Genomic DNA, 26,344 nt, shown 5'->3' with positions numbered 1-26,344 from the left:
CTCCTCAGATGATTACAAGAGCAGGGGAGAGTACTGTTTTGCTTGCATTGTCATGGTTCGAGGATTTACTTTTGTCATTTCCTTTTTTATTTTCATGGTTTTCCTCATGTTTCACATTTTGTTTTATCTCCTGTATATTTCACCTGTATGATTGTCCTATGGTTTTCACCTGTGTCTGGCTAGTGCTCCCTCCCCAGTCTATTTAAGTCTGTGTGTTCCCCTTTGTCATTGGCAGTTCATTCCTTGTACATGGTGTATCAAGATTTCTGTCAGTTTGTGAGTATTTCCTTGGATAGTTTGGACTTTTTGACTGTTCCCTGGACCTTGCTTGTGTTTTTTTGTTGGATATTTGGACTCTGCTCCCTTTTCACTGGACTTTGTTTGCCTTATGGACTCCTTGCTTTTGTTTTTGACCCTCACCAGCCTCACCCTCTCAGTAGGGCTGGAAGAAAAGCTTGTTCACACCTCAGATAGTTCAAGGTTTCTATTTGCCAGATTATTTTGCCAGTCATTCCGAAAGAGAAATGACCGTGATAACAATGTGCAGCAGAGACAGACAGAGCGGGACTTTATTTAATGAGCTCAGTACATACAGATAAATTCGTAATCAAACCATATTGGTAAAGTGAAGCTATACATTATTATTATCTTTAGCTGTATATTTTAAGTTTAAGAAGTGGTCAGGTTCCCTTCAGGAAAAAGCACAGAGTCTCAAATGAATGTGGAGTCCAGTAGAGTTGGGTCGAGAGAGCTTTATTCCCTTTACAGATTACAAAGCCCAAGTATGCTCTGCAGAAAAGACTGACTTTCTTTGTTGAAACATCACCTTTTATGCTAAAAATGGTGGCATAGATACAAAGTTATGCCATGGCCCCATACTTGATTTTTTTTAACCTTTTTTGGCCCTGTTTATACTGGTGCCTTGTAAGCTTTTTGTGTTTTTTCACCCAAATGCACCTGGCCTTGTTTAAACTGATGTCTGGTGACCTCTGTAAAACCTCCAGGACATGAGAGAGAGATAGAGAGAGAGACAACAGAGAGACAGATATATATATAGAGAGAGGTTCAGGGTTGAAAAGAAATCACAGTTTTGACAGCTGTAATAGATTTATAGGTATACAAAGTACATGTGGCATGGTATATGCCTATGTAATATATGATGGAGATTGAGAGGGACATAAGAAGAGAGGTTTGCATGTCATTGGAAGTCCCTCGGCAGCCTAATCCTATGGCAGCATAGCTAGGGGCTGGTCCAAGGGCCTGAGCCAGCCCTAAATGTAAGCTTTATCAAAAATGAAAGTTTTGAGCCTGCTCTTAAATGTAGAGAGGGTGTCTGCCTCCCGGACAATAGCGGGAAGATGGTTCCACAGGAGAGGAGCTTGACTCTGGCTCAAATTCTGGTTTTAGAGACTTTAGGAACCACCAGTAACCCTGCATTCTGGGGTCGCAGTGTTCTACTGGGGTAATAGGGTACTAAAAGTTCTTTAAGATAAGGTGGTGCCTGACCATTTAATGCTTTTTAGGTAAGGAGAAGCCTTTTTAAATTCTATTTGAGATTTTACAGGGAGCCAGTGCAGTGCGGCTAATGTTGAAGAAATATGGTCTCTTTTCCTGGTTTTTGTCAGAACATGTGCCGCAGCATTCTGGATTAGTTGGAGAGTATTTATCAAGGAATTGGGACAGCCTGATAGTAAGGAATTGCAATAATCCAGCCTGGAGGTAACAAAGTCAATTGACAGTCAATTGATTAGTTTCCTCTGGCTTCATTGATAAATATAGCTGAGTATCATCTGCATAACAGTGAAAATTTATGGAATGTTTCCTGATTATGCGGACTAGAGGAAGCATATATAGAGTAAAAAGGATTGGTCCAAGCACAGAACCCTGACTCCGTGACTTGCATTAGTGTACACAGAGGAGTCATCATTAACCTGTAAGAACTGAAATTGTTCTGAAAAGTAGGATTTAAACCAGCTCAATGCAGTTCCCTTAATGCCAATGAGGTGTTCCAGTCTCTGTAATATGGTCAATGGTGTCAAAAGCAGCACTAAGATCTAGTAACACTAGTACAGAGACAAGTCCTTTGTCTGATGCAATTAGAAGGTTGCGACTTTAACTAATGCTGTGTCTGTGCTATGCTGCACTCTGAATCCTGACTGGAAATCCTCAAATAGACTATTGTTATGTAAAAAAGTTGCACAGCCGACTAGCAACTGCTTTCTTCAAAAGAAGAGAGAAAGTGTAAATATAGGTCTATAGTTGGCTAAAACCCCTGGAAGGCTTTTTGAGGAGAGGTTTTATTACAGCTACTTTAAAGGACTGTGGTACATAGCCTGTTGACAGGTTGATCATGCCTAATAAAGAAGATTCAATTAAGGGTAAAACATCTTTAAACAGCTTGGTTGGGATGGGATCTAAGATACAGGTTGATGATTTTGATGAGGAAATTGTTGAGATGAGTTCGTGAAGCTTGACAGGGGAGAAGGAGAGAACTACGGCAGGTTTAACAGCTACTGCTATGGTTTCTGTATTTGAAGATAAAACAGTACCCACTGAGGGCAGTAGTTGCTGAATTATGTCTCTAACAGTTAGCATTTTATAATTAAAGAAACTCATGAAGTCGTTGCTACTGAGGCTTAAGGGAATGACTGTCTGTCAGCCTGGCAACAGTGCTGAAGAGAAACCTGGGATTTTTATTTTCATCTATTAGAGAGTAATAGGCTGCTCTAGCAGTTCGGAGAGTTTTCCTGTATGTTTTAAGACAGTGAGACTGTGTTGGTAGCACTATCAATCAGATGATCAATTTGAGAAGGACTAATCTTATCACAGCAGTCCACTGTTGTAGTGAGACATGGCACTGATTTAAATGCTGATGAGATCACATCCTTAAAATTAGCTATAGCACGATCCGCATCTGGTGTAGGAATTTTTGCCTAATGGCGGGAAGTCTGGTAATAGGAATTCAAAAGTAATCAAATGATTATCTGACAAAAGAGGATTCTGTGTTGAAATTATTAAGTGTTCAACTTCAATGCCGTATGTCAGAACAAGGTCGAGAGTGTGGTTAAAACAATGAGTGGGTCCATGAACACTCTGAAGGAAGCCACTTGGGTCTAATAATGAAATAAATGCAGTACTAAGGCTATCATTACCAACATCCACATGAACATTAAAGTCACCTAGAATAATTATTTTGTCTTTTTTAAGGACAAACCCTGATAGAAACTCTGAGAATTCAGATATAAATTCAGAATAAGGACCTGGAGGGCGGTACACTATTGACAAGCCCGGAGGCACGAGGTTTTCTGGACTCAAAATACAGACTCAGACACCAAAGCAAGGTTTCAAAATAAAAGAATGATTTATTTAACAAAAGGCGCTCAGGATATAACAACAGCTCATAAACAGTATGGCAGAAACATTCAAACAAAAGTCGCTAAGGATAATTTGGCAGAATAAACTAAACTCAAAAAGGGTTCAATCAGCTGGAGCAAAGTAACAACAAAAACCAGATCAAAGCTAGAAAAATACTAATAATCAACTAGAACTTACTTACGACAAAACACTATGAACAACGGGGAGACAAGGATCAAGGAAGCTAGAGAAATCACGACTGGGTACAAGGACATGGCACGAGACAATCTGGCACAGGACAAAGGGAGACGCGGACTATATATACACGAGGTAACAATGAGTGGAGACAATTAGGGCGGGGTTAGACAATCAGACAGGCGGGAAACACACCGGGAAGTCAAGGGGCCTGAAACGAGAGGAGAGTTAGTTTTCACAATAAAACAGGAAGTGTAAGACAAGACATCACGCTCATGAACAAAAACACTTAACAGATCTGATGAGACATGACAGTACCCCCCCCCCCTAGGGCCGGCTCCTGATGGCCCAGGAACATCAGGATGTTGCCGCTTGAAATCTGTTTTCAAGGTTTTGTCCATGATGAAGCTCGTTGGAACCCAGGATCTCTCCTCTGGGCCATACCCCTCTTAGTCCACCAGATATTGGAATCCCCGTCCACGTCAGCGCATGGCGAGGAGCTTCTTTACCGTGTAGACGGGGCCTCCGTCTAGTGGTTAGGTGGTCGCTCCAAGACGTCTGATTCTGGGAGACCAAACAGCGAAGGCAGGTCTCTAGTTCCTGATTAAGTCTCTCACTTTGGCCATTTGACTGTGGGTGATAACCGGAGGTCAGACTCGCGTTAGCACCTAGCATGTGGCAGAATTCTTTCCAAAAATTGGAAATAAACTGGGGTCCCCGGTCGGAGACAATGTCTTTAGGTAGGCCATGAATACGAAAGATTTCCTTCATTATGATTATGGCAGTGTCTTTGGCTGATAGCAATTTAGGCAACACAATGAAATGTGCCATTTAGGAAAATCTGTCCACCACTGTGATTACAGTGGTGTTACCTTTGGATGTTGGAAGTCCCGTGACGAAATCTAGTGAGAGGTGGGTCCATGGTCTCTGCGGGATGGCAAGAGGTTGTAGCAGTCCGGTGGGGTTCTGACGAGAGGTCTTGTTTCTAGAACAAATCTCACAAGCTTGGACATATTCTAATACATCATGTTTAAGCGTAGGCCACCAAAATCTTTGCCTGATAACAAATTCCGTCCTTTTAACCCCCGGATGGCATGTAATCAAGGATGTGTGTGCCCAATGGATAACCTGCAACTTCAGCCGAGCCGGTACGAACAACTGGTTGCTGGGGCAGCCTGCAGGGATTTCATTACCCTCATTAGCTTATTGCACATCCCTTTCTATTTGCCTAGAGACCCCTCCTACCACACAGTTCAGTGGCAGGATGGTTTCAGGTTCCTTGGCGGCCAGTTCCGGTTCGTACAGACGTGACAGAGCATCCGGTTTGGTGTTCTGAGAGCCGGGTCTGTACGACAGGGTTAACCGGAACCGGTTGAAAAACAGTGCCCATCGGGCCTGGTTGGCGTTAAGCCTTTTAGCAGTTTTCAAATATTCCAAATTTTTATGATCTGTCCATCCTAGAAACGGCTGGTCTGCTCCTTCCAGCCAGTGCTGCCACTCTTCCAGGGCGGTTTTTACTGCCAGTAGCTCCCTATTGCCCACATCATAATTCTTTTCTGCCGGGTTCAACTTACGTGAAAGGTAGGCGCATGGGTGGATCTTTTCGTCCTTGGCTGATCTTTGGGACAAAACAGCTCCCACCCCCTCATTGGAAGCGTCTACCTCTACCACAAATTGGCGTTGTGGGTTGGGGACGATTCTTGACAGTAATTTCGTTCAATGGGCTATAGTCTATGCATGGTCGGAGAGACCCATCTTTTTTGCCCACAAAAAAGAACCCTGCCCCAGCAGGAGAGGATGAGGGTCGGATGACGCCAGATTTGAGTGAGGCTTGGATGTACTCATCCATAGCCTTTCGCTCAGGAATGGAAAGAGAGTAGAGCCGGCCCTTAGGAATAGGTGCCCCCAAGCAGTTCAATGGCGCAGTCAGAGGATCTGTGAGGAGGTAGCGATGTTGCCTTGTCTTTATTAAACACCTCTTTCAGATCCCAATAGCACTGCGGGACCCGGGCCAGATCATCCTTAGGTAACGAGGCTGCAGCTGCGCTCTGGGTGTTGACAGTGTGAACAGATAAGCATGGATAGTTCATCATACAACCCCTTCCCCACCCCAGGACTTTCCCAGTTTCCCAGTCTATGTGTGGGTTATGCTTGCGAAGCCATGGAAAGCCTAAAATGATGGAATGCTATGCCGAATCGAACAGGTGAAAGCTGACAGTTTCCCGATGGATATTGTCTATGGTCAGTTCACATGGATCGGTACAGTGAGACACCTGGAAGAGGAAACTGCCGTTCAAGGCACTGGCATTTATGGGCTGTGAAAGTTTCTTTACTGCGACCTGAAAGTCCCTCGCTAATTGCCAGTCCAAAAAGTTTTCGTCTGCCCCAGAGTCAATCAATGCCTCTAATTCACAGAGTTTTTTATTGTGAAAAAAAATATTGACCACAGACGTGAATAACGTCTGTGGTCAATATTTACTGTTACTGTATTTGCGCTTATCCTTAGCCAGAAGTTTGAAATTTGATTCAGTGAGTACATCCCATCTCTCAAAATTGCATCCACATTTCCCTTACTTGCGTCTCTTCCTTGCGTCTTAGTCCCTCCCACTGGGGATGCATGGAAGGACGCAAGGAAACCATGCAAGGAGAGAAGAAACAAGGAAATATGTTTTAGGAGAATTGAGATGTCCTTTCCTCTGAAGTGTCACGTGAAGCAACGGCTGTTTCTGATGACGCGACACAGCTGGATCTGCTGCATCACTCGCCCACCACCTGAAAGGCCGTGGGGCTCGGAGGAGTCAGGACTCAAAAGCAGGACACAAACAATTCCAACAAAGGGCGAGCTCAATGACTGGTTTATTTACAAAAGAAAAGGGTTTTTACAGGCAAACAAAGGGCGCAGAGGTTGTGTCAAAAGAATAACAAAAAGCGTCAAGGATATCAAAAATGTAAACTAAGGACACTAAGGAATCAAAATACAAAACTGTGGCACAATGATCAGGGCTGGTAACGAGATGAGATACTAGGAGCACAAGACGTACAAGACAATCTGGCACAGGACAAAGGGAGACGTGGACTATATATATGTAACCCAGCCCGTGTGGGATCGCGCCTCTCCGCACCTGCGTTGTGGTGGTGTGTCGTGTTGGTGCGTAGTGGAGGGACGAGTCGGACACAGGTGGTTGCTGCATTCGTGGCGGGACCGTGCCGTTTATTACTCACGAAGCTGGCGGCTTCACCCTTATGGAGGATAAGCGAACACTGAACATAGGTCTTACAAAAGTTTAAAAAAAAATTCTTTATAAAATACAAAAATATAAAATCTTCTAACAAATACAAAACCTCGTCAGACAGCACAGAATTATCCTTATTATTATTATTTTTGTATGGTGTATCAACAGCAACTTATATACTGTGGTAACTTACATTTAGGCCATGAGTGCCATTCATAGTGCTTACCTTGTGGAGGATAAGCGAACACTGAGCCAAAACGGCACTTGCACAAACAACAAAAAATTGCTAAAGAGCCTTGGGGCTCATTCAGTGCAACAGTGTCACCTCTCGACATACTCAAGTCACTACCCTACATATACATGAGGTAACAATGACGAGGTGGAGACAATCAGGGCGGGGCAGACAATCAGACAGGCGGGAAACACATCAGGAAGTCAGGGTCTGAAACGAGAGGAGAGTTAGGGTTTCACAATAAAACAGGAAGTGCACGACAAGACTTGACACTGTAAACAGACGCATCAGACAGGACGGGACATGACACCACCTCAATATATTTATATTTTATACTTATATTTACATTATTTAAAAAAAGTCTCCAGCACTAGCTAATAAGTATGAAACACTTTTATTAACGCACATGAGAATTAATGAGTTCATTCTTGGCTGGATGCCTCTCTCCGGTGAACAGGTGGTCATTTTCTGACCTGACCTGTATCAGCCTCGCTGTGTCTTCTTTCCCTGTTCAATGAGACAGACTTCAGAGCTGTCAGTGAAGGGTAACCTACAAGCCAGATAACACACAGAACAAGTGACAAGAAGCCGATGTGTTAGTGTTAGTTAGTGAGATTTATAACATAACAAAACCGGTTGTAGATAAAAGACTGCTTAGTGGAGACAAAAGTGGAGACAGATTTTTAATGTATGACGCTGAACGCAGAAATCAGCTGCCGCAGGACTTTTATCCATCAGTACAAAATAACAGCGGTAAACCAAACTCTCTCTCCAGCTACGTCTCTCTCTGGTCTGGGATATCCAGTCACTTCTCCACATTTGACAAGTTATCCTGCCTGCCGGCCTGCGCACAGTGGGAGGCGGTTGCTAGGCAACATACATGTATACTTTCAGAGCCACTGCGCAGTAAGACTGGTGACAGACGAGAGTAGGCTCATTTTAAATCAATAAAATATGGTTTAATCACTATTTTGTGTCACTTTATTGAATGCTTTAGTAGTAAGCCATGTTCTAAGCGGGATAATGCATAGTGAGCAGGTTCCTATGGTCCCTGCTCATTATACATTATCCCTTAATTGACATGACGGATCCTCATATTCTTGTATTATCGTTCTTTGGAGAATGTAACGTTAAGTTAGGCTCGTCTGAATTACAGCCATTCACTGCAGAATACTTACACTAGCCCACTTTCTCCCCCACCTCGTTCAAACGTGACAGCTGTGGGGGCGGAGTCTTCATACTGTTCAGTTGAAAGACTTCCGGGAAGGATGCACTCATATACCCTCGCTCATGGCTCCTCCGAAATCCCTCAAGTGACATTGTTGTTGCTCGATCGCCACTACATCTTTTGTCTGACACTTTATTTTCCACAATCCGTTTCAAACTCATGAAAAATTAATTTCAGGCCAGGTAAAAAGGCAGCTGGAAAGACTCAATCAGCGAAAGGCAGCAGGCCCCGATGGCATCACACCTAGGATCCTGAAGACCTGTGCTAGCCAGCTGTCTCCTGTACTGGAACATCTGTTCAACCTGAGCTTGAGTCAGGAGAAAGTCCCGAAGCTGTTGAAGACGTCCTGCCTGGTTCCAGTCCCCAAGAAGCCGAGGCCATCTGACCCAGCTGATTACAGACCAGTCGCCCTCACATCCCATGTGATGAAAGTCCTGGAGAGACTGGTCCTAGCCCAGCTGAGTCCACAGGTGAAGACATTCCTGGACCCCCTGCAGTTTGCCTATCAGCCCCATTTAGGAGTCGATGACGCTGTTTTACCTGCTGCAACGAGCCCATATGCATATTGATGGTGGGGGAGGCACTGTAAGAATCACATTCTTTGATTTCTCCAGTGTTTTCAACACCATTCAACCTCTGCTATTGGGTGAGAAGCTGCGGGGGATGGGTGTTAACGACGCCTGGATTACTGACTACTTGACAGGCCGGCCACAGTTTGTCTGTTTGGGCAGCAGGCTGTCTGATGTGGTGGTCAGTGATACAGGAGCTCCACAGGTGACTGTGCTTTCTCCCTTCCTCTTCACCTTATACACCACTGACTAATCGGTGCCCCGATTACTCGCATTATACGGATATACGCGCCGCTCCTCTGGGGCTAATTTCTCGACTCCAAATGCCACCAAAGTTGTCTGGGTGTCTAAATGGTCGTATTTAATGCTACAAATGAAGTCCAGGTTGTAAAAAACGAAAGTTATCCTTTAAGTACAACTCTGAGTCATGTCACCTGCAGAAGTTCTCTGATGACCTAGCTGTTGTCGGGTGTATAAGAGAGGGAGAGGAGGGGGAGTACAGGACACTGATAGACAACTTTGTTGAGTGGTCCGAACAAAACCACCTAAGGCTGAACATCAGCAAGACCAGAGAGATGGTGATTGACTTCAGGAGGAAGAAGATGCCTTCACAGCCACGACGGATCAAAGGGGAGGTGGTGGTGGACTACAAATACCTTGGAGTGGTGATCGACAACAGACTGGACTGGAAATCCAACACAGAGACTGTGTACAAGAAGGGGATGAACAGACTCTACTTCCTGAGGAAAATGAAATCCTTCAACGTGTGCAGCAAAATGTTGGAGATCTTCTACCAGTCTGTGGTTGCCAGCGCCATCTTCTTTGCAGTTGTATGTTGGGGCAGCAGCATCAGAGCCAGCGACACCAACAGACTTGATAAGATCATCAAGAAGGCTGGCTCTGTACTTGGACTCAGACTTGAGTCTTTTGAGACTGTGGTGGAGAGGAGGACGCTGAATAAACTGTTATCCATCATGGACAATGATCAGCACCCTCTCCATCACACAGGCTGCTACAGCTCCGCTGTCGAAGGGACAGATACAGGAAATCTTTCCTGCCACATGCCATTACACTGTACAATAACAGGTAAAAACAAAAAATTATTAATTAATATTTTATTATATATAGTTTGTTCCTTATAGTCCTATTTCACAAATTTTCACTTTTTTCACTGTGTGTAATTTTTACAGCCACGGTACACTTTATTTTCTACACACTGCCATTTGCTGTAGATATTCTTTTTTGTGCAATACTTTTCATTACTACTGCTCGCTATTTTGATATTTTATTATGTATAGTTTGTTCTTATTTCACAATTTTTCACTTATTTCACTGTGTGTAATGCTGCTGCTGCACTGCAATTTCAAAGCTTTGGATAAATAAAGTATATCTATCTATCTATCTATCTAAAATTGGATAATACAATTTTCGGTGATCCTCTCATCCAACTCTCTTTCCACGGCGCTCTTTGGAACTATTAATTGCCCTGCCCCTACAGCGTATTACTTCCGCATTCCCCAAGTCCAACAGAAGGGTAACAGTGGGTACTCTTATTCAACGGCGCTGGGCGAGATCAGAGAGTGTCGCAACTCTCTCTTTTCAACGTTTCTGGACTCCCCCACCTGCAATCGGCTCCTTCTTGCCCTTGTCTGTTTTGAAGGCAATCCACAACTCATCTCAAACAATGAGATGACGGCAGCGGTCACGTGACCCTCGTCGTGTTTTGTCTCTGAGGTGTCTCAGTCCTGCCAGATGATTAGCGTAGCACAGAGCTCTATGGTCAGGCTCTGAAGTACAAACTGACAGGCTGACTACGCTTCATGAATTGATATATCTTAGCTGGCTGACCGCGTCACAAAAAAGAGACGGAAAACACAGCTCGTAAAGATGTTTTGGTTTGAGGGTTCAATTCCTGATGCCATTCAGGCGGCTAAACAGCGGAGTTGTGTCTTTGTCGTTGTCATTACAGGTACGTGTGTGTCGATTAGCCAGCTAGCTAACGGGAGCCTGTGTCGGTGGCAAGTGATTACGAAGCATTAGCACACCCCCTTCAGTGGCGCTAGCGTGCTAGCCATCTTACGGTGGTAACAGTTGTAATAAACCATTAGCCAGCGAGCACAGCCAATGAATTGTCGAAGAAATAGAAAAAAACGGTCGTTACTGATGTTTGAGGCAAATTACGCACCGAAAGCAAGAAGACAGAAACGCGAACTAGCTAAAATTATGTGCTAGCTAGTAGTGTTGGCTACGGCCTGTGTAGCGTTATTATAAAGGAGAAATGTCAGTGACTTTACAATAGCACCTGTTGTCCCTAACAGCCTAACCATATCAACAGCCCTCGATTGCACCATTACATGCATGATTTTACGACTCGGTTTCTGATAGTCAGATTACGATTGGGGTGATCTGTTCCGTGTATTCCCCTGCTGACAGGATGAGCGCAGTTGGTTCACACGTCAAATGGTAGCCAGTCAACATCATTCTAGCCAGGCAAATGAAAGCATCACCAATTTGAGTGAGCCAGTAATGGCAGCTGCAGTTTTAGCTAGCTATACTTGTTAAATCATTGCAGCTAGAAAAGTATCCAGCCTCTGACACGGTGGTTTAATGTATTGACAGTGAGTTGCAACTAATGACTCATCACTGTGACTTTGTCTGTTTTCAGGGGATGAGGAACAGTCAGCACAGCTGATGTCCAGTTGGGAGGATTACAGTGTTTCTATGGCAGCACAGAACAGTTGTGTGGCCGTAAAAGTCGATGCCAAGAGGTACTCCTGTTAAGTTAAATGCACAGTGCGTGGCACTGAATTTTTGGTGCAATGAAGATAATCGTCTTCAAGATATTTCCATAAGTGAGCACACACCACTGTGTCCGATTGCAAAATATGATGTCTCAAAGCTTTAAGTGCTTACTACCAAGCAAACCAGTTTCCTGGGGAGACCCTGGTATCCAAATATTTTTGCAGTGGATATTGGCCATCAATGGACTTAAATTTGAAATCTTAAGTAACATTTTACCCAGTTTAATTTGTCTTCAAATGAAGTTCTTGTTATACAAAGATTGCGCTTCATTTCTTTAGCGGCAGAATCATACATTTATTCCAAAGTCAATTTAATGAATTTGCTATGCTGACTTTTTGTCTTCCTTTTGTGGAAAATGCGTATAATTTGTAAATTCAACTGTACTTAAATTGACCTGTCATATTGACCTGCTCAGAGAAAACCAACTATCAGTATATCATTACATCAATATATCATTTACAGTGAAGTGTATTTTAACTTTTATTACACTCCCCTTTACATGTATTTCCATTTGCCTTGTAGGAAACAGGCATAACTCAAGTAACTTTTATGAAGATGTTTTTTTCAAAAAACTTTCTTGAATTTCTTTGTATTTATTTTTTCAAATATAAAGGACTCACTGAAGCATACAGTAGGCCTACATTTTGAGCTCAGAAAAGTCTTCTCTCATTCCCATGAAAAAATCAGCATACTTGAACATCTCGGTCAAACCAGCAACTTATTAAGTACAATCAATGTGACAGGCGTTTCATGTAATATTTTTAACAAAAAATGTGTTTCTTGTGTTTATTTTATGAAGTTTATGAAGGTTTACCATCTGGTGCTCTTTTTCCCACAGTGAGACATGTGTGCAGTTCTCCCAGATCTGTATCTTTTTTGTTGTTCTAAATGCTGGCTATTTCCTCTTCAGTTGAATTAGTGTGGAGTTACAACAGAAAGTTAGGAACTTTTGATTACAGAGTAATTTCTGAGGAAAGCTATTAGTTGCACCATGTGTTACATTGCCACATTCTTTGGGCAAATAAATGCTGTTGACCTATGCCCACATTACTGACAACATTTCCTAATCTCTGGAAATAATAGAATCTTAAAGCACATTGTAAAAAACATTCTGCTAGCAGCTTCTCCTTTTTAGCTAGTGCTAGCTGTCACTTTCACTGATTAAAAAATATCATCAGCAGCATGTCAAATCAGCTGCATTTGTCCTTTTAACCAATGAAAGTCAGTAGTCAATGTCAGTCAAAAATGAGAAGCTGCTACTTGAATGTTTTCCGCACAGATCTTTGCTGATGATTACTAATGATGTAGTTTAGCTAATCTGTGTGTTTTACCTCACTGTCAGAACTCCAAATAATTTTTTCACATTCACACCTTCTAGTTTTTACTTGGAAATGTAGTGAAGTGCTGCACTGTAGGCTGTCGTAAAGAACAGCAGTGCTGCAACACTAGGAGCTCAGGTGGGCCAATTAGAGTACAGTAAATAAATGCTGTCGAGTACAGTAAAGGAGAATGGGGTAGAGTAATATAATACAAGTATTTATTTTAGCGGATGGTGAGCCATTAAAAATATGTCTAGATCAAAATTAGACATCTCTATATTTTGATTCATTTATTATCTCATAACTACAGTATAGTTTCAAACTTTTGATGGGGCATCTAGTAATAATGACTTACCATAAGTACTGTAATTTTTATCATTCCTTACCTTTTATTGTTTTCTGTGACTGGTGGAAATGGTCTTCCATAAGTGTGTGATTAATGAAGATAGCAATGAAGATTTATTCTCCTTATGTAAAGGTTTAGTTCTACAAAATATCAGTTACTTGTTCTTTAACCCACCCTGTGTGAAGATCCAGTTGTGTGCATACCCTCTAGCTTCTTTATTGGAGAGAATGGGATTCCTCTGGAAGTCATTGCTGGCAGTGTGTCGGCTGAAGAACTGATGAAAAGAATCAACAGAGTCAAGCAGGTATGGGCAAAAAGATTGGATTGTATACCGCTGAATTTGCAGTGTGCTTGCTACTGGTTTTTCAAACCTTCCTCATGTTTTATCTAGCTATCCAAAGCACAGTGTGTCGCTCGTCACCAAACATGTTAATCAGTGAATGAGTTACAGAACCCTCAGGCGTATCATGCAGATAAAATTGAATAAAAGGAGACCATGAAGCCCCTAATGCCACTGAACATATTACATGTATTTTTTTTATTTGTTAGTCTATTCAATTATACTCAAAGGAAGGAAAATGCACTATTAAAAAGACAATTTAAAAAAAAGTAAATGTGCGTTTCCAAAGTCCGTGAGTAATCATTTTAAATAATTGTGATCTCAGTAATGACAGAAATAGCCTGATTATGATGTAATCAAGCAGCCCTACAGAGTCACTAAATGACCTGAGTTCTGGCCCTTCTTGAACACACAGCCTTGGTGATCTGAACCCAGTTCAGCTTGTTGTTCAGTGTACTTCCGGGCACAAGTAGTCTTGACCAGTGCCCATATCTATTCCCTGGATAGAAACAGGTGTAGCGGGTGCTTTCCTTCTACTGAAGTCCACCACCAATTCGTTTATCTTACCAGTGTTAAGCTGCAGATGGTTCATCCCACACCTCTCAGTGAAGAAGTCCACTATGCCCGGCTGCTTCTTCCCAATGGAAGGAGGGCTATGGAATCTCCTTAGCACTGGCCTACAGCAGGTCCAGTTTCTTTTTTCCCTTGATTGAAAGTCTGCAAACTGATTGACTGTGGGCACGCTTGCAGCTAGAGTGTCACACAGATTATTTAATGTGGTATGATTAGGATTGCACCATTTCTTGTCAACTCAACCTTTATTCTTGCCTCTCTCCATGCAGCGCACAATGTACTGCTCTAGCGCTTTGGGATTTCAAGTCTTGCCAGTACACCCAGTCAAAGTGACATGTCATATTGTTGTATGAGAGACGAGACTTAACAAAAGTGTCCTTGAAAGGAAGAACACATTCTTAGCCTCCACCTCACTGTGGGACCAAAGTAAAGAGCAGGAAAAAAAAAGTCAAAATTGGCCAAAAGGCTTATAATTATTCCTTCCAAAAAAAGCATAAGTTCGAGTCATTCAAATATCAATTTTTTATTCTGTCCATAAGAGGGACAGCCAATATAACAAGAGACACACTACTAAGATATTATTTAAGCATAAACAGTCTGTTAAAAGGTCATAGCTACATGTTACAAATTAGATAATGAAACTGACTTTTTCCCCTTTTTTAATCTGTATTAACAACACAATTTTCAATTTAAACATGAAAAGCCACAATCCTACATTGCTCCACAGTGGTCCGAGGATGCCATCCTTGGCATGTTTACATGTTTACATTTTTTTGGGGTTCTTCTCTTTATTTGGTAGTGCAGCTGGAGTCAGACAGGAAAGAGGGAAGAGAGTGGGGATGACATGCAGCAATGGTCTCCGAGTTGAACCAAGAGTGCTGCAGTAAGGACACAGCCTTATTACGTGGGTTGTACCAAGTGAGCCTGATGTTGCCTTACACGGATACCCAAATTTAGTTAGTGGAATCGGATTGGAACTGAAAAAAAGTACACTGGTGCATCTCTAGTTTGTAATCTCTGGGTTCACATTTTTTCCTGAAGGCATACTCCAATGGCAGTATTTTGTATGGGCTATCATTTAGCAAAGCACACATGGTGATATGTGGCGAATGTCCGTGTGGACTTTCAGAGGCAGGGTTTGAGGCTTTGAGCGGTGATTGACCTAAACATGGATGACCTAGAGCAAAACCTAGGCTATAGTAAACTAGTAGCAGCCTACTACTATTGGAGTAGGTGTCTAGTTTATATAAAACCTTTTTGTAAGTGCTGCTAAAAAACAATTTCTACTTCAGCCGTGGCAGGATGCATTATATTTCTTCTTTTATCTTATATTTCTTTTATCCTCTCTGGAAGGTTCCAGTTTCATTTCAGAGGTTTTCATACAGACATTCAATTATCTGTTTGTCGAATAAGAATGAAACCATTGCAATACTGTACCAGAAATGTCAAGAAAGATATGCAACTAATCAAGTAAAATGGCATGATTGATGGTCTCAAAGGCAGCGGTCAAATCTAGTAGGATGAGAATAGAGTATTCACCTGCAGAGCTCGAATTAAATGGAAGCTCCCTGCACTCTCCCTGGGAAATATTACACCAAACTCCCTTTAAGAAATATGACATAAACAATTCCTTACATGTCTACAGAAACACATTACTCCAGAAAGACAAGACAAAAAACCTCATATGTGGACAGTCTTCCTGTCAATTTGGCATCAGTATGATTCCTGGAGCATGGAGTGTGAGATTGACAGGTGGATCGGTGCAGCGGCAGCAGTAATGCGGTTGTTGTACTGGTCCGTCGTGGTGAAGAAGGAGCTGAGCCAAAAGGCAGAGCTCTTAGTTTACCAGTCAATCTACATTCCTACCCTCACCTATGGTCATGAAGTCTGGGTCATGACTGAAAGAACGAGATCTCGGATATAAGCGGCTGAAATGAGTTTCCTCCACAGGGTGGCGGGGCGCTCCCTTAGAGATAGGGTGAGGTGCTCTGTTACTCAGGAGGAGCTCAGAGTAGAGCCGCTGCTCCTCCACGTCGAGAGGAGCCAGCTGAGGTGGCTCGGGCATCTTTATCGGATGCCTCCTGGACGCCTTCCTGGGAGGGTGTTCCGTGCATGCCCAACCGTGAAGAGGCCCCTGGGAAGACCCAGGACACACTGGAAGGACTATGTCGCTCGGCTGGCCTGGGAACGCCTTGGGGTCCCCCTGGAAGAGCTGGAGAAAATGTCTGGGGAAGTCTGGGCATCCCTGCTTAGACTGCTGGGCTTTCCTACATTGTTATTGTAGTTTATTTTTCAGATTCTGTTGCTGACCAAACTTTGTATTATAATATACAGCCCCATGTGCTTAATTGCATGTTGTACGAACAAAATTAATTTCTGAGAACATGCTCAACAAACAACGGAGTCTAGGATACGTGGGGTAGCCATAAACTACCTGACAATGTGTAGTTGAAAGCTAGTATGTCACGACTGTAGTGATATACAACTCCTGAGCTACCACCACTGAAGCTACTGTATGTAATGATCTTTCTGCTGGTTTTCTGACAGATGCATGCTCAGCAGATTGGAGGTGGAACAGTCTTACCAGAGGCAAGTACTTCTGTGGAGACCAGTCCACCTGACAACATTACCACAGAACCTGCTCCAGCCTCATCGCCAGCATTGCATGCTGGGTCACCAGCAGCAGCCACAGAGCCTGCAGCAGTACCAGGAACAGGGGAAGGTGAGTGAGCCTGGATCACACAGTCATCCATCAGGCAGATGCAACTCAGTAACTGCAAACAGCATTGGAGGTGCAAATAAGAACAATAAATTACAACTGTGCAAATAGGCAACCACATAAAGAATTTCAAAAAAAAAAAAAAAAAAAAAAAGGTATCCTCTGTACAGTAAGTAAGAAAAATACAGAAAGTGTTTTTGCTCAGCAGTAGTGGATTTGGAGTAGCAGTGGATTTGGATGTTTGTAATCACAGAGGAACAGAGGTTATTGCACATAATAACTATACAGTAGAGTTCATTCTGACAGCAGTGGTAATGAAGGACCTGCGATAGCGTTCTGTAAGAGCCACTGTAAGAGCTGCTCAGCTCCTCTACAGTCCGGTGCAGTGGGTGAGAGCTGTTGTCCATGATGGCTATGAACTTGGCCAACAGCCTCCTCTCACCCACCTCCTCCACAGAGTCCAGTGGGCAGCCCAGGACAGAGCTGGCCCTCCTGACCAGCTTGTTTAGTCTCTTTCTGTCCCGCTCTGTGCGGCCCGGGACACAGCAAACGACAGCGTAGAGGATAGCAGAGGCTACTACAGAGTCATAAAATGTCCTGAGCAGGGGTCTGCAATAGAGATCGACCGCTATGGGTGGACAATACCGATTATTAGTAGTTAAGGAGGCCGATAACCGATATTTGGAGCCGATATTCATTTGCTTTAAAAGTGTAAAAATCGGCTAAAAATACAAACACTTCACTTTGTTTAAATGCCTAAAGCATGTTTATTTAATCAAACAAATACAAAATAAATAGCTCCAGAAGTGCATGGAGTTCCTAGACTCAGAAGCATCTCTTATAAATGTGAATAAAAAGTTAAATAGCTCCCTGAAATGTTTCCACAGTAAATAAAGTAACATTTAAATATAACTGAAATGACTTGTCTTTCAAACACATCAAAAAGTGAATGGAGTTAACAAGCACAGCAGCAACTCTTGTAAAATTAAATAAAAAAACGTATATAATAGCTCCCTCAATTTTATACACAGTAAATAAAGTAAAATTTCACAATAACTGAAATGACTTTCAGATAAATCACTCCTGAATTTTAGTCTCATACACACTTCTTACTACTATCACTATTTCCATATCAATATTATCAGCAGCCTTGTTGCAAGGGATTAGACCAACACTAAATAGCACTTAGCATCTCATCTTCGCTTTAATTTGTAGATCATAGGAGCAGAAAGCTCACTGCAGTGTTAGAAGCTGTGAGTTGTAAAGCTTTTCGTGTGTCTTTCACATAAACTTACACTATTCTCTACATAACAGACATTCCCCCATTGAGTCTGCTGAGCATTTAGAGCAGGACTGGCGAGCTAATGTTATGCTAAAAGCTAGTCCTCCTTTATCTCAGCGTACTTCCCTGCAACAAGACTGAATTGAATTTCTAAACTTTACTTTTACTTTACTCCACTCTTAGGGTTACGTTACTGTAGTAGACATGAGCTGTAGAGTTTTTCATTTGACTTTCACGCAAACACTCACTATTCTCCACATTACATACATTGTCCCCATTGCTAATACATAGTCTGCTGAGGGTTTAGAGCCAGACTAACTAACTAATGTTATGGTTAAAACTAATCAGCCTCCACCTTAGTGTGCTTCCCTACAATAAAACAAGTCAGTTTTTTTCGTGCTCTCTCTCAATCACACACACTCACATGCTTTTACTATCACAGACTTTGACTGTCAATATTATCAGCAGCATCTTTCAAGTAATTCACAGACATGTCGGGAGGTACTACGAGCTAGTAGAGCTGCCGCTAATGTTCACTCAGCTCTTATGTTATTCTGCTGTACGCTGTAACGTTAGTAGTAGTTGTGAGATGTAGACCAGTGGGATGTGTATTACAATTTCGGCAGAGTTTTCTGCGTTTACCTTCAACTCATGTGTTTGCTCACACTTACGCATGCTGTGTTTTGCTTAACCAATCATGTAATATGCTCAAGTAACAGTTTAATTCATCTGCCTAACGCTGGTCTCCGTCAGCTGTCCCTCTGTCCAAATCCAGAGATGTTGTTCAGTCCTTTCCACACATCCCGTGCGTTGTTCTGGGCCAGCTACTTCTCCAACTTCTTCCCATAATCCTTCTTGGCCTGCCTGATCCTCCATTGAATGTACACGCTCCAGGTCCTGTGTGCACAGCTGAACCTTCACGTGCATGTTCCCTGGGTTGTTCCAGCGATCATTCATTCTGCCAGGCCCCCTCCTTTCTTCTTACTGCTCCACGCCACACTCTGGTCCGCGCGTGTAAATCCGTCAATGGAAACCAGAGTCCGGTTTCAGTCCATTCAGCCATGTCTCTGAGAAACACAGGACGATGCACTCCTGGTACTCTCTCTGCTGCCAGGTTAGCGGACGTTTCCCATGATGACAGAGGGAATATAAGTCCTCTGCTTCTTTCGTCCACCTCTGCAGCCTCTCCTTTTCCTCTGTATATCCGCAGGGACAACAGGCTTGTCCGCGTACAGCAGAGAAGGGCCGCACAGACTAAGGAGTTCTTTACGCGTGTACATGGGATGCTCTGAGCTGTGGCTGAATCCAAAAGGGGTCCCTGATGTGGATCCAAAAAATTGCAAAAAACAGTGCCAAACAAAATAAAAGTGTAATAAAAGTGGGTTTCCTAATCAGCACAATTGCACAATGTTTCATCCACTTTAAAGAAAGCTAAATAAAAATGCCTATTTACAATAGACAAAAGGAAAATTAAGTAAAGTAAGTCAGAACAACCCCAACCAGCTGCTGGTCATCCAGTGCCATCGTGGAACAAATAGTAAAATAGTGATATATCATCAAGATCACGTTTGTACTTCCACTATTCTACGTATCTGTCTACATATCTATTTATGTATAGATGATCTTTGCCTTCTAAGTGTGCAGTAGTAATTCAACCTTTGGGATGTGCTTTGCTTGGAACAAATTAGTTGGTGTGACGTATGACTAGTCAGAAAGCAAAAGTTAATAGCTGTTAACCGCCACAGTGGCAGGCAGAGTGAAAATCCAGCCGTCACAGAGAACATATAATGATATAATTTAAAGAAATCTGAAGTCAATGGGCAGCTGAACAGAGTGTCTGTTTTCTTCTTTTTGTTTTTCTCTCAAATTCTGAAATCTAAGAGTAATGTTTTGGCATTTAGAAAGGAAAAAAGTAATGAATTCAAAATGCTCTATGCTGCCAATATCTGCTTTCAGATTGTGGTGGAAATCTGAAATAAAGATCGTCGAAGCAAGCTTGCTCTGTAGAGTTTTATTATGGTCTTGCAAGAGTTTCAGACACATAGATAAGAGTCTGATGAGAACAGCACAGAACAGAACAGAACATCCCAATGGACCAAGCACCTGTCAGCAAGACCACAAAAGAAATGCAGGACAATAAAACAAAAGTCGATTAGTTCTCCACTGTGTTACACACATCTGGGGTTACTCACAGAGATGATAATGTGGTGTCTATGTGAATTTCATACATTCATAATTCAAGCATTATTTTAGCTCGGAGATACATTGAGGAAGAGACCTAATTTACAATGCAAGTACAGAAACAAACTGCATAGGCTGCCATGCAATGTGCCACCTGCTGATCAGGAGCAATAACCATTCATAAACACTGATGACACAGCATCGGGAGCAATTTTGGGTACATATCTTGTTAAGGTTTCTTCGACATGTAGACTGCAGGGGCCAGGGATGGAACCATCCTTCTGATCCCCTTCACACGTGTATTAAGGCATACATTAAAATTGTCTAATGTGCTGATGCTGAATATTGGATATAAGGCTGGCTTCCAAACAATTTGTGATATCACAAATTACGCTTGTTGGGCTGCCTCTTAATATCAGATTTTCAAACACTTTCAGGAATGAATGTGAAAACAGCCTTCTAGTGTCAAACTCATCCATACATTATTCTACACAGTGAAACTCAAACATTCAACTGCAATTTTGACTTAACCATTTTTCAGTTTGGAAAGTGAGAGCAGGCAGTCTTGGATGGATTGACTGCCTGCTATAGTAGTGACTACAGTAGATAAAACAAGATTACATACAGAAATTGTGTAAAAATGTATGAATTGGTTGAGGATGGATAGACTTTGTTTGCATTGTGCAGACCACATGTCAGTAAACAAGTTAATTCAGTGCTTCCTGTGTGTGTTTCTGTTTTATGTAGCATCCCTTTCAAACCCAGGAGATGATGGCAGCCTTTCAGCCACAGTGACTCTTGCAGAGAATGCATCTTCAGATCACGCGACCCAGTTTTCTCAGAGCAACGAAAACCTGGATGCAACGGTGGAAAGGTGGGCGCACACATACCTTTCAACCTCTGCACATTCTAGACATTTTTTTAAAATTTTTTTATTAAACCTTTATTTTACCAGGAAAATTGGCCCATTGAGATTAAAAATCTCTTTTCCAAGGGCGTCCTGGCCAAGTGGCAGCACAAGTTACAAAGTTAAAAATTTCAATTTGATTATAAAAACAATTCAATTAAAACAAGTACAAATCAAGGATTCAGTCTCAAGTGTTCTCATTTTGGAATTAAAATCGCTCAATGGAATCAGTTCTGTTAGTTTCATGTCCTTTTGCAGCTTATTCCATGAAGTAGGAGCAGAGAAAACAAAGGCCCTTTTTCCCTGCTCTGTGCAATAAGGCGGAACAGAGAGCAGCAGTTGGTCATTGGAGCGCAGATCATAAGAGTTAACGCTCCTTAGCGTGATGAGGCTGCAGATGTAGGGTGGCAGTAGTCCAAGTATTGCTTTGTATATGAAGGTGTACCAGTGAATCAACCTCCTGGTAGTGAGTGAGGGCCATTGTACTCTGGAGTATATTTCACAGTGATGGGTTAGGGCCCGACAGTTAGTAATGAACCTCAGGGCAGCATGATAAACAGAATCAATCTTATTCAGACATTGAGCTGAAGCATTCATATACAACAGATCTCCTTAATCTAAAATGGGTACAAGAGTTGCAGAGATGAGGCGTTTCTTGATATTAAAAGAAAAACAGAATTTTTTTCTAAATAAGAAACCCAGTTTCAGTGTAAATTTCTTAACAAGATTTTCAATGTAAGCTTTGAATGTAAGGGTGTCATCAAGCAGAATACCAAGATATTTATACAGATGTACCACCTCAATTTCATTTCCCTCAAGGGTAAATACTGTTGGGATGTTTATCAGCCCTTTTCTTGGCTTTGAGAACAACATTTGCTTAGTCTTACCAGCATTGAGTACTAGTTTTTGCTGTAGAAATTTGTACTGGATCTCATTAAAAGCCTTCTGCAGTGATTCAACAGCATTGGTAGGGGATGAACCATAGCAGTCAATCATGGTGTCATCAGCATAAAAATGCATATTAGCATCAGACACATTTCGCCCCACATCATTAATGTACATAATAAATAAGAGGGGGCCTAAAACAGAACCTTGTGGCACCCCCTTGTGGACACTAACAAATTCAGAGCACAGGCATATACATCATACATCATATTTGATACACTGGGTCCTGCCACTGGGACCAAAACTGGAAAGCCTTTCCCTAAGAACCGCATGATCCATGGTGTCGAACGCCTTTGACAGGTCAATGAAGAGAGCTGCACAGTACTGTTTTTTTATCAAGGGCAACAAGTATGTCATTGATTACTTTTGTGGCAGCAGTGATAGTACTGTGCTTCTTCCTAAAACCTGGTTGCAGCCTTGAGAGAAGGTTGTTTGTGTATAAAAAATCTCTGAGTTGCTCACACACCAGTGATTCGAGAATTTTTGACAGGACACACAAATTAGAAATTGGCCTGTAATTGGTTAAAACTGCTGGGTCGCCTCCTTTTAAAAGAGGAATAACAAAGGCTGACTTCCAAACTGAAGGTAGCTCTTTGTTTTCAATGGATAAGTTAAAAAGTGTTGTGATGGGCTGTGCAATAAAATCTGCAGTCATTTTTAAAAGTAAGGCTCCATAAAATCTGGCCCAGGAGGTTTACTATGGTTCAAAGTTTTAAGGGCCTTGTGAACTTGCTGCACGGTAAAAGGTGCAAATGTAAAAGGTTTCCCAGGAAGTGTTTCTGAGCTTATATAGAGAGGCACCGGAACAGTTTTTGTGGATTCAAAGATAGACCCAGATGACACAAAATGCTGATTAAAACAATTTAAAACTCAGTTTTATCGTACACTGGGGATGAGTCATTTAAAATAAATGAAGGGAGAGCCTGGGGGCTTTTGTTTACAGATAAAGACTTTATCACCTTCCAAAATGTCTGTGGGTTATTAAGATTATCAGTTGTAACAGATAAATAGTATTCTGATTTTGCTTTTTTAATGAGAGAAGTCCATTTATTTTGTAGGTGTCTAAAAGTAGTCCAATCAAGGGCAGAATCACTTTTCCTAGCTTTGACCCATGCCTCATTTCGTTGATGAATGATATCAGACAAATCTGGGGAAAACCAGGGGTTTTCTCGCCCCTTCACCCTGAGTTTTCTTTTGGGAGCATGTTTATTTACAATTCTCTCCAAATTATCTTTAAAAAATGTCCAAGCTAGCTCAACATCTGGCAACAAGTCTATATGTTCCCAATTGACCAAAGACAAATCATGATGATATGCCTGTACATTAAATTTCTTTATGTTTCTCTTAAAAATAGTATGTGGTTTACATTTGGGGATTTTCGTCTCTCTGCAAGCTACAACTATGCAGTGATCACTCAAATCATTACAGAACACGCCCAGGGATGAAAATTTATGTGGAGCATTTGTTAGAATTAAATCAATCAAGGTTGATTTTTCAGGACATTTAATATTTGGCCTAGTTGGTTGATTGATCAACTGGCTAAGGTTTACAGAGTCACAAAAGGATTTAAATTCTTCAGAGGCTGTATTCAACCAATCCCAGTTAAGATCTTCTGCTATGAAAAGCTCCTTGTAGTTTAACTTGGACAGAAGTTGTTGTAGGGATGCTAATGCTTCCTTTGTTGCAGATGGAGGTCTATAACAGCCAACAACAGTTAAAGAGAGTGATTCGGCTATTTCCACATATAAGGCCAGAAACTCCATTTGTTTTTCTAATTGACTCAGACAAGACAATTGAGGCATCAAATCTTGATCTAACATAGATGGCTACCCCATCACCTTTTTTTGATCTGTCAGTACGATAAATCTTATATCCATCTATGTCAACATCATCATTTGAAATAGACTTTGTCAGCCATGTTTCAGAGATTATCATAATGTCTGCATCTGTTGATTTAACCCAAATTTTAACCATGTCCATTTTAGGTGGTAAACTAAACATTAAGATGAATAACTTTGAGACCAGACATAGATTTAGAATCTGCTGGGGTCTGGGTGTATTGCAGTTCAGGTCCAGGGTTTGGTTGTACATTTCCAAATATAAGTAGTAGTAGGACAATCAGCAGTCTTTGTTTCACAATACGTTTTGAATCAATATATTTATATGTCAAGGCCGGGCAGTTCTTTTGACCAAGCGAAAGAGTTAATTTAAACACAAGATACTTGTGCTCAAAAAGAGGATTCATTCTCAGTGAAGAACCTTGGAGCTCTAATCTGCCTCTATACATGCCAAAGAGCAGTGATTCCTAACACGTCTCTGGGGGTCATCAGGTGAAAACCTCCCTTCAACAGTGTTTCGCCTACTTAGTCCCACTACACCTCCAGGAGGTTAGGCAGTGAACTCCGGCGTCCCAGAGTCACCCCCCCTAGTGCCAGTTCACACTGCTCCTACACAATCCAAACAGCACCGCCACGTTCAACTGACCCAGAGATGCTCCAGGTAGTGGCCAGTACCGATGCTACCATTTAACTATTGCTAATGCTAATGCTAACCGCTAAGAAGAACAGAAGAAGACAATACAGTTCCGATGCTACCATTTAGCTAATGTTACGTGCTAAGCGCTACCTGCTAAGAGGAACAGAAAAAGACAATAAAGCTAGATTCACCTATACTGTTAATGTTAATTGCTAGCTACCAATACTAACTGCTAAGATACTATCATACTCTCACCGCTTTAGCTATTGTTAGCTGCTACAATGCTACCACAGGCCTAGATGCCACATGTAACTGCCGATTGCCACACTACCATCATCTACACCTGCCTCTCACCAACTGCACCAAAAAAGCGGGGTGGGAATACAAACCCTGGTTTGGGTAGGGGGTAGAAAATAAAGAGGTAGAGTCAAAAGATGAAAGTAGGGATAGGATACATACACACCCCCACCTTATCTAAACTTCCTCTTCCTGGTTCTCTTCCTATTGGCAGAGCGAGAAGATGGGGCGGGGAAAGCAGAGCAGAGGAGAGGTGTCTTGTTCAGACTTTAACCTCTTCTCCCGCCGGGTTAGGCATGCATGTCCTCTGCCCCCCCTCCTCCCTCACTGTCCCTATTTCACCCCCCAACTACTATTATTTCTCCTGATCCATATCCACTGACTAGACCTAGCAGCCTCATCTGACATCTCCCTCACTGTCTTCCTTAAATTTTGCCCATGCACTCCCAGCTCCCTCAACAGTGAAACAGCTGACCCTGCAACAAAACCTCTACACCCCACTTCAACCGGACAGACCCTGGTCTTCCATCCCCTCTGCTCAGATTCTGTCTTTAAATCTGCATACTTAGTCTTCTTCCTTTCATAAGCTGCCTCCACTGAATTTTCCCAAGGGACTGTTAACTCAATGAAATACACAGTCTTTTTACTCATGGACCATAAGACAATGTCCGGCCTCAGATTACTATAAACTATTTCCTGGGGCACAAGTAGCTTTCCTCCCAAGTCGACCTGCATTTGCCAATCATCAGCCCCTACCAGGCAGCCACCTACCTACCGTCTCCCTGACTTAGCAGCTCTATTTTTCTCCCCCTCTCGAACAAACTGCACATCCAACCTCTCCTTTCTAGAACTTCCAGAATTCACCTGCTTCCTTCTCTCTTCAATGCCTGCGGCTAAGCTTCTCAGCACCTGATTATGCTGCCATGTATACCGGCCTTGTGATAAGCTAATTCTACAACCTGACAAAATGTGCTTTAAACTTGCTGTACCTGAGCAGAATGGGCACGATTGATCGCCCTGTACCCAGAGACTTAGGTTCTGCGGGGTTGGCAGCACATCGTATGTCGCCCCTATCAGAAATTTAATACGGCCTTCCTCCATATTCCACAGGTCCCTCCAACTAAGTTTCCTCTTCTCAACAAAGAAAGAGTGAGATTGTGTAAAGAAAAAACACTTTGAAGTTTAGGTAATACCCAGAATACATCTACCCAGGGATTCAAGGCCCATTCTAGGTAAAACTGTGAATGATCAAAAACAGTACTGGAATCAGTGCCACTGTTATTTGTTCTTATCCAATGAATTTTGTTTGGGCCCATGTTGCAAGCAGCCAACAAACATATTAAAGTA

The 26,344-nt window shown here is 42.2% G+C and overlaps 1 protein-coding gene across 2 annotated transcripts in view; it reads left to right on the top strand.

Annotated features, from left to right (window-relative positions):
• The first annotated feature begins 10,379 nt into the window (after nt 1-10,379).
• ubxn4 (UBX domain protein 4) overlaps nt 10,380-26,344 on the top strand; it is a 36,475-nt gene continuing 20,510 nt past the window's right edge. Inside the window, exons 1-6 of one of the 2 annotated variants that reach the window (XM_041950243.1) lie at nt 10,380-10,780; nt 11,477-11,579; nt 12,452-12,480; nt 13,464-13,582; nt 16,739-16,913; nt 21,121-21,247. In XM_041950243.1, the coding sequence (XP_041806177.1) occupies nt 10,699-10,780; nt 11,477-11,579; nt 12,452-12,480; nt 13,464-13,582; nt 16,739-16,913; nt 21,121-21,247 (635 nt within the window). In that variant the 5' untranslated portion in view covers nt 10,380-10,698. The remainder of the gene's footprint in view (nt 10,781-11,476; nt 11,580-12,451; nt 12,481-13,463; nt 13,583-16,738; nt 16,914-21,120; nt 21,248-26,344) is intronic. The other variant, XM_041950241.1, reaches the window with a different exon arrangement.

Source organism: Chelmon rostratus, chromosome 13 (genome assembly GCF_017976325.1).
Source record: "Chelmon rostratus isolate fCheRos1 chromosome 13, fCheRos1.pri, whole genome shotgun sequence".
Classification (NCBI taxonomy): domain Eukaryota; kingdom Metazoa; phylum Chordata; class Actinopteri; order Chaetodontiformes; family Chaetodontidae; genus Chelmon; species Chelmon rostratus.
This window is presented reverse-complemented; position numbering and strand designations above follow the sequence as displayed.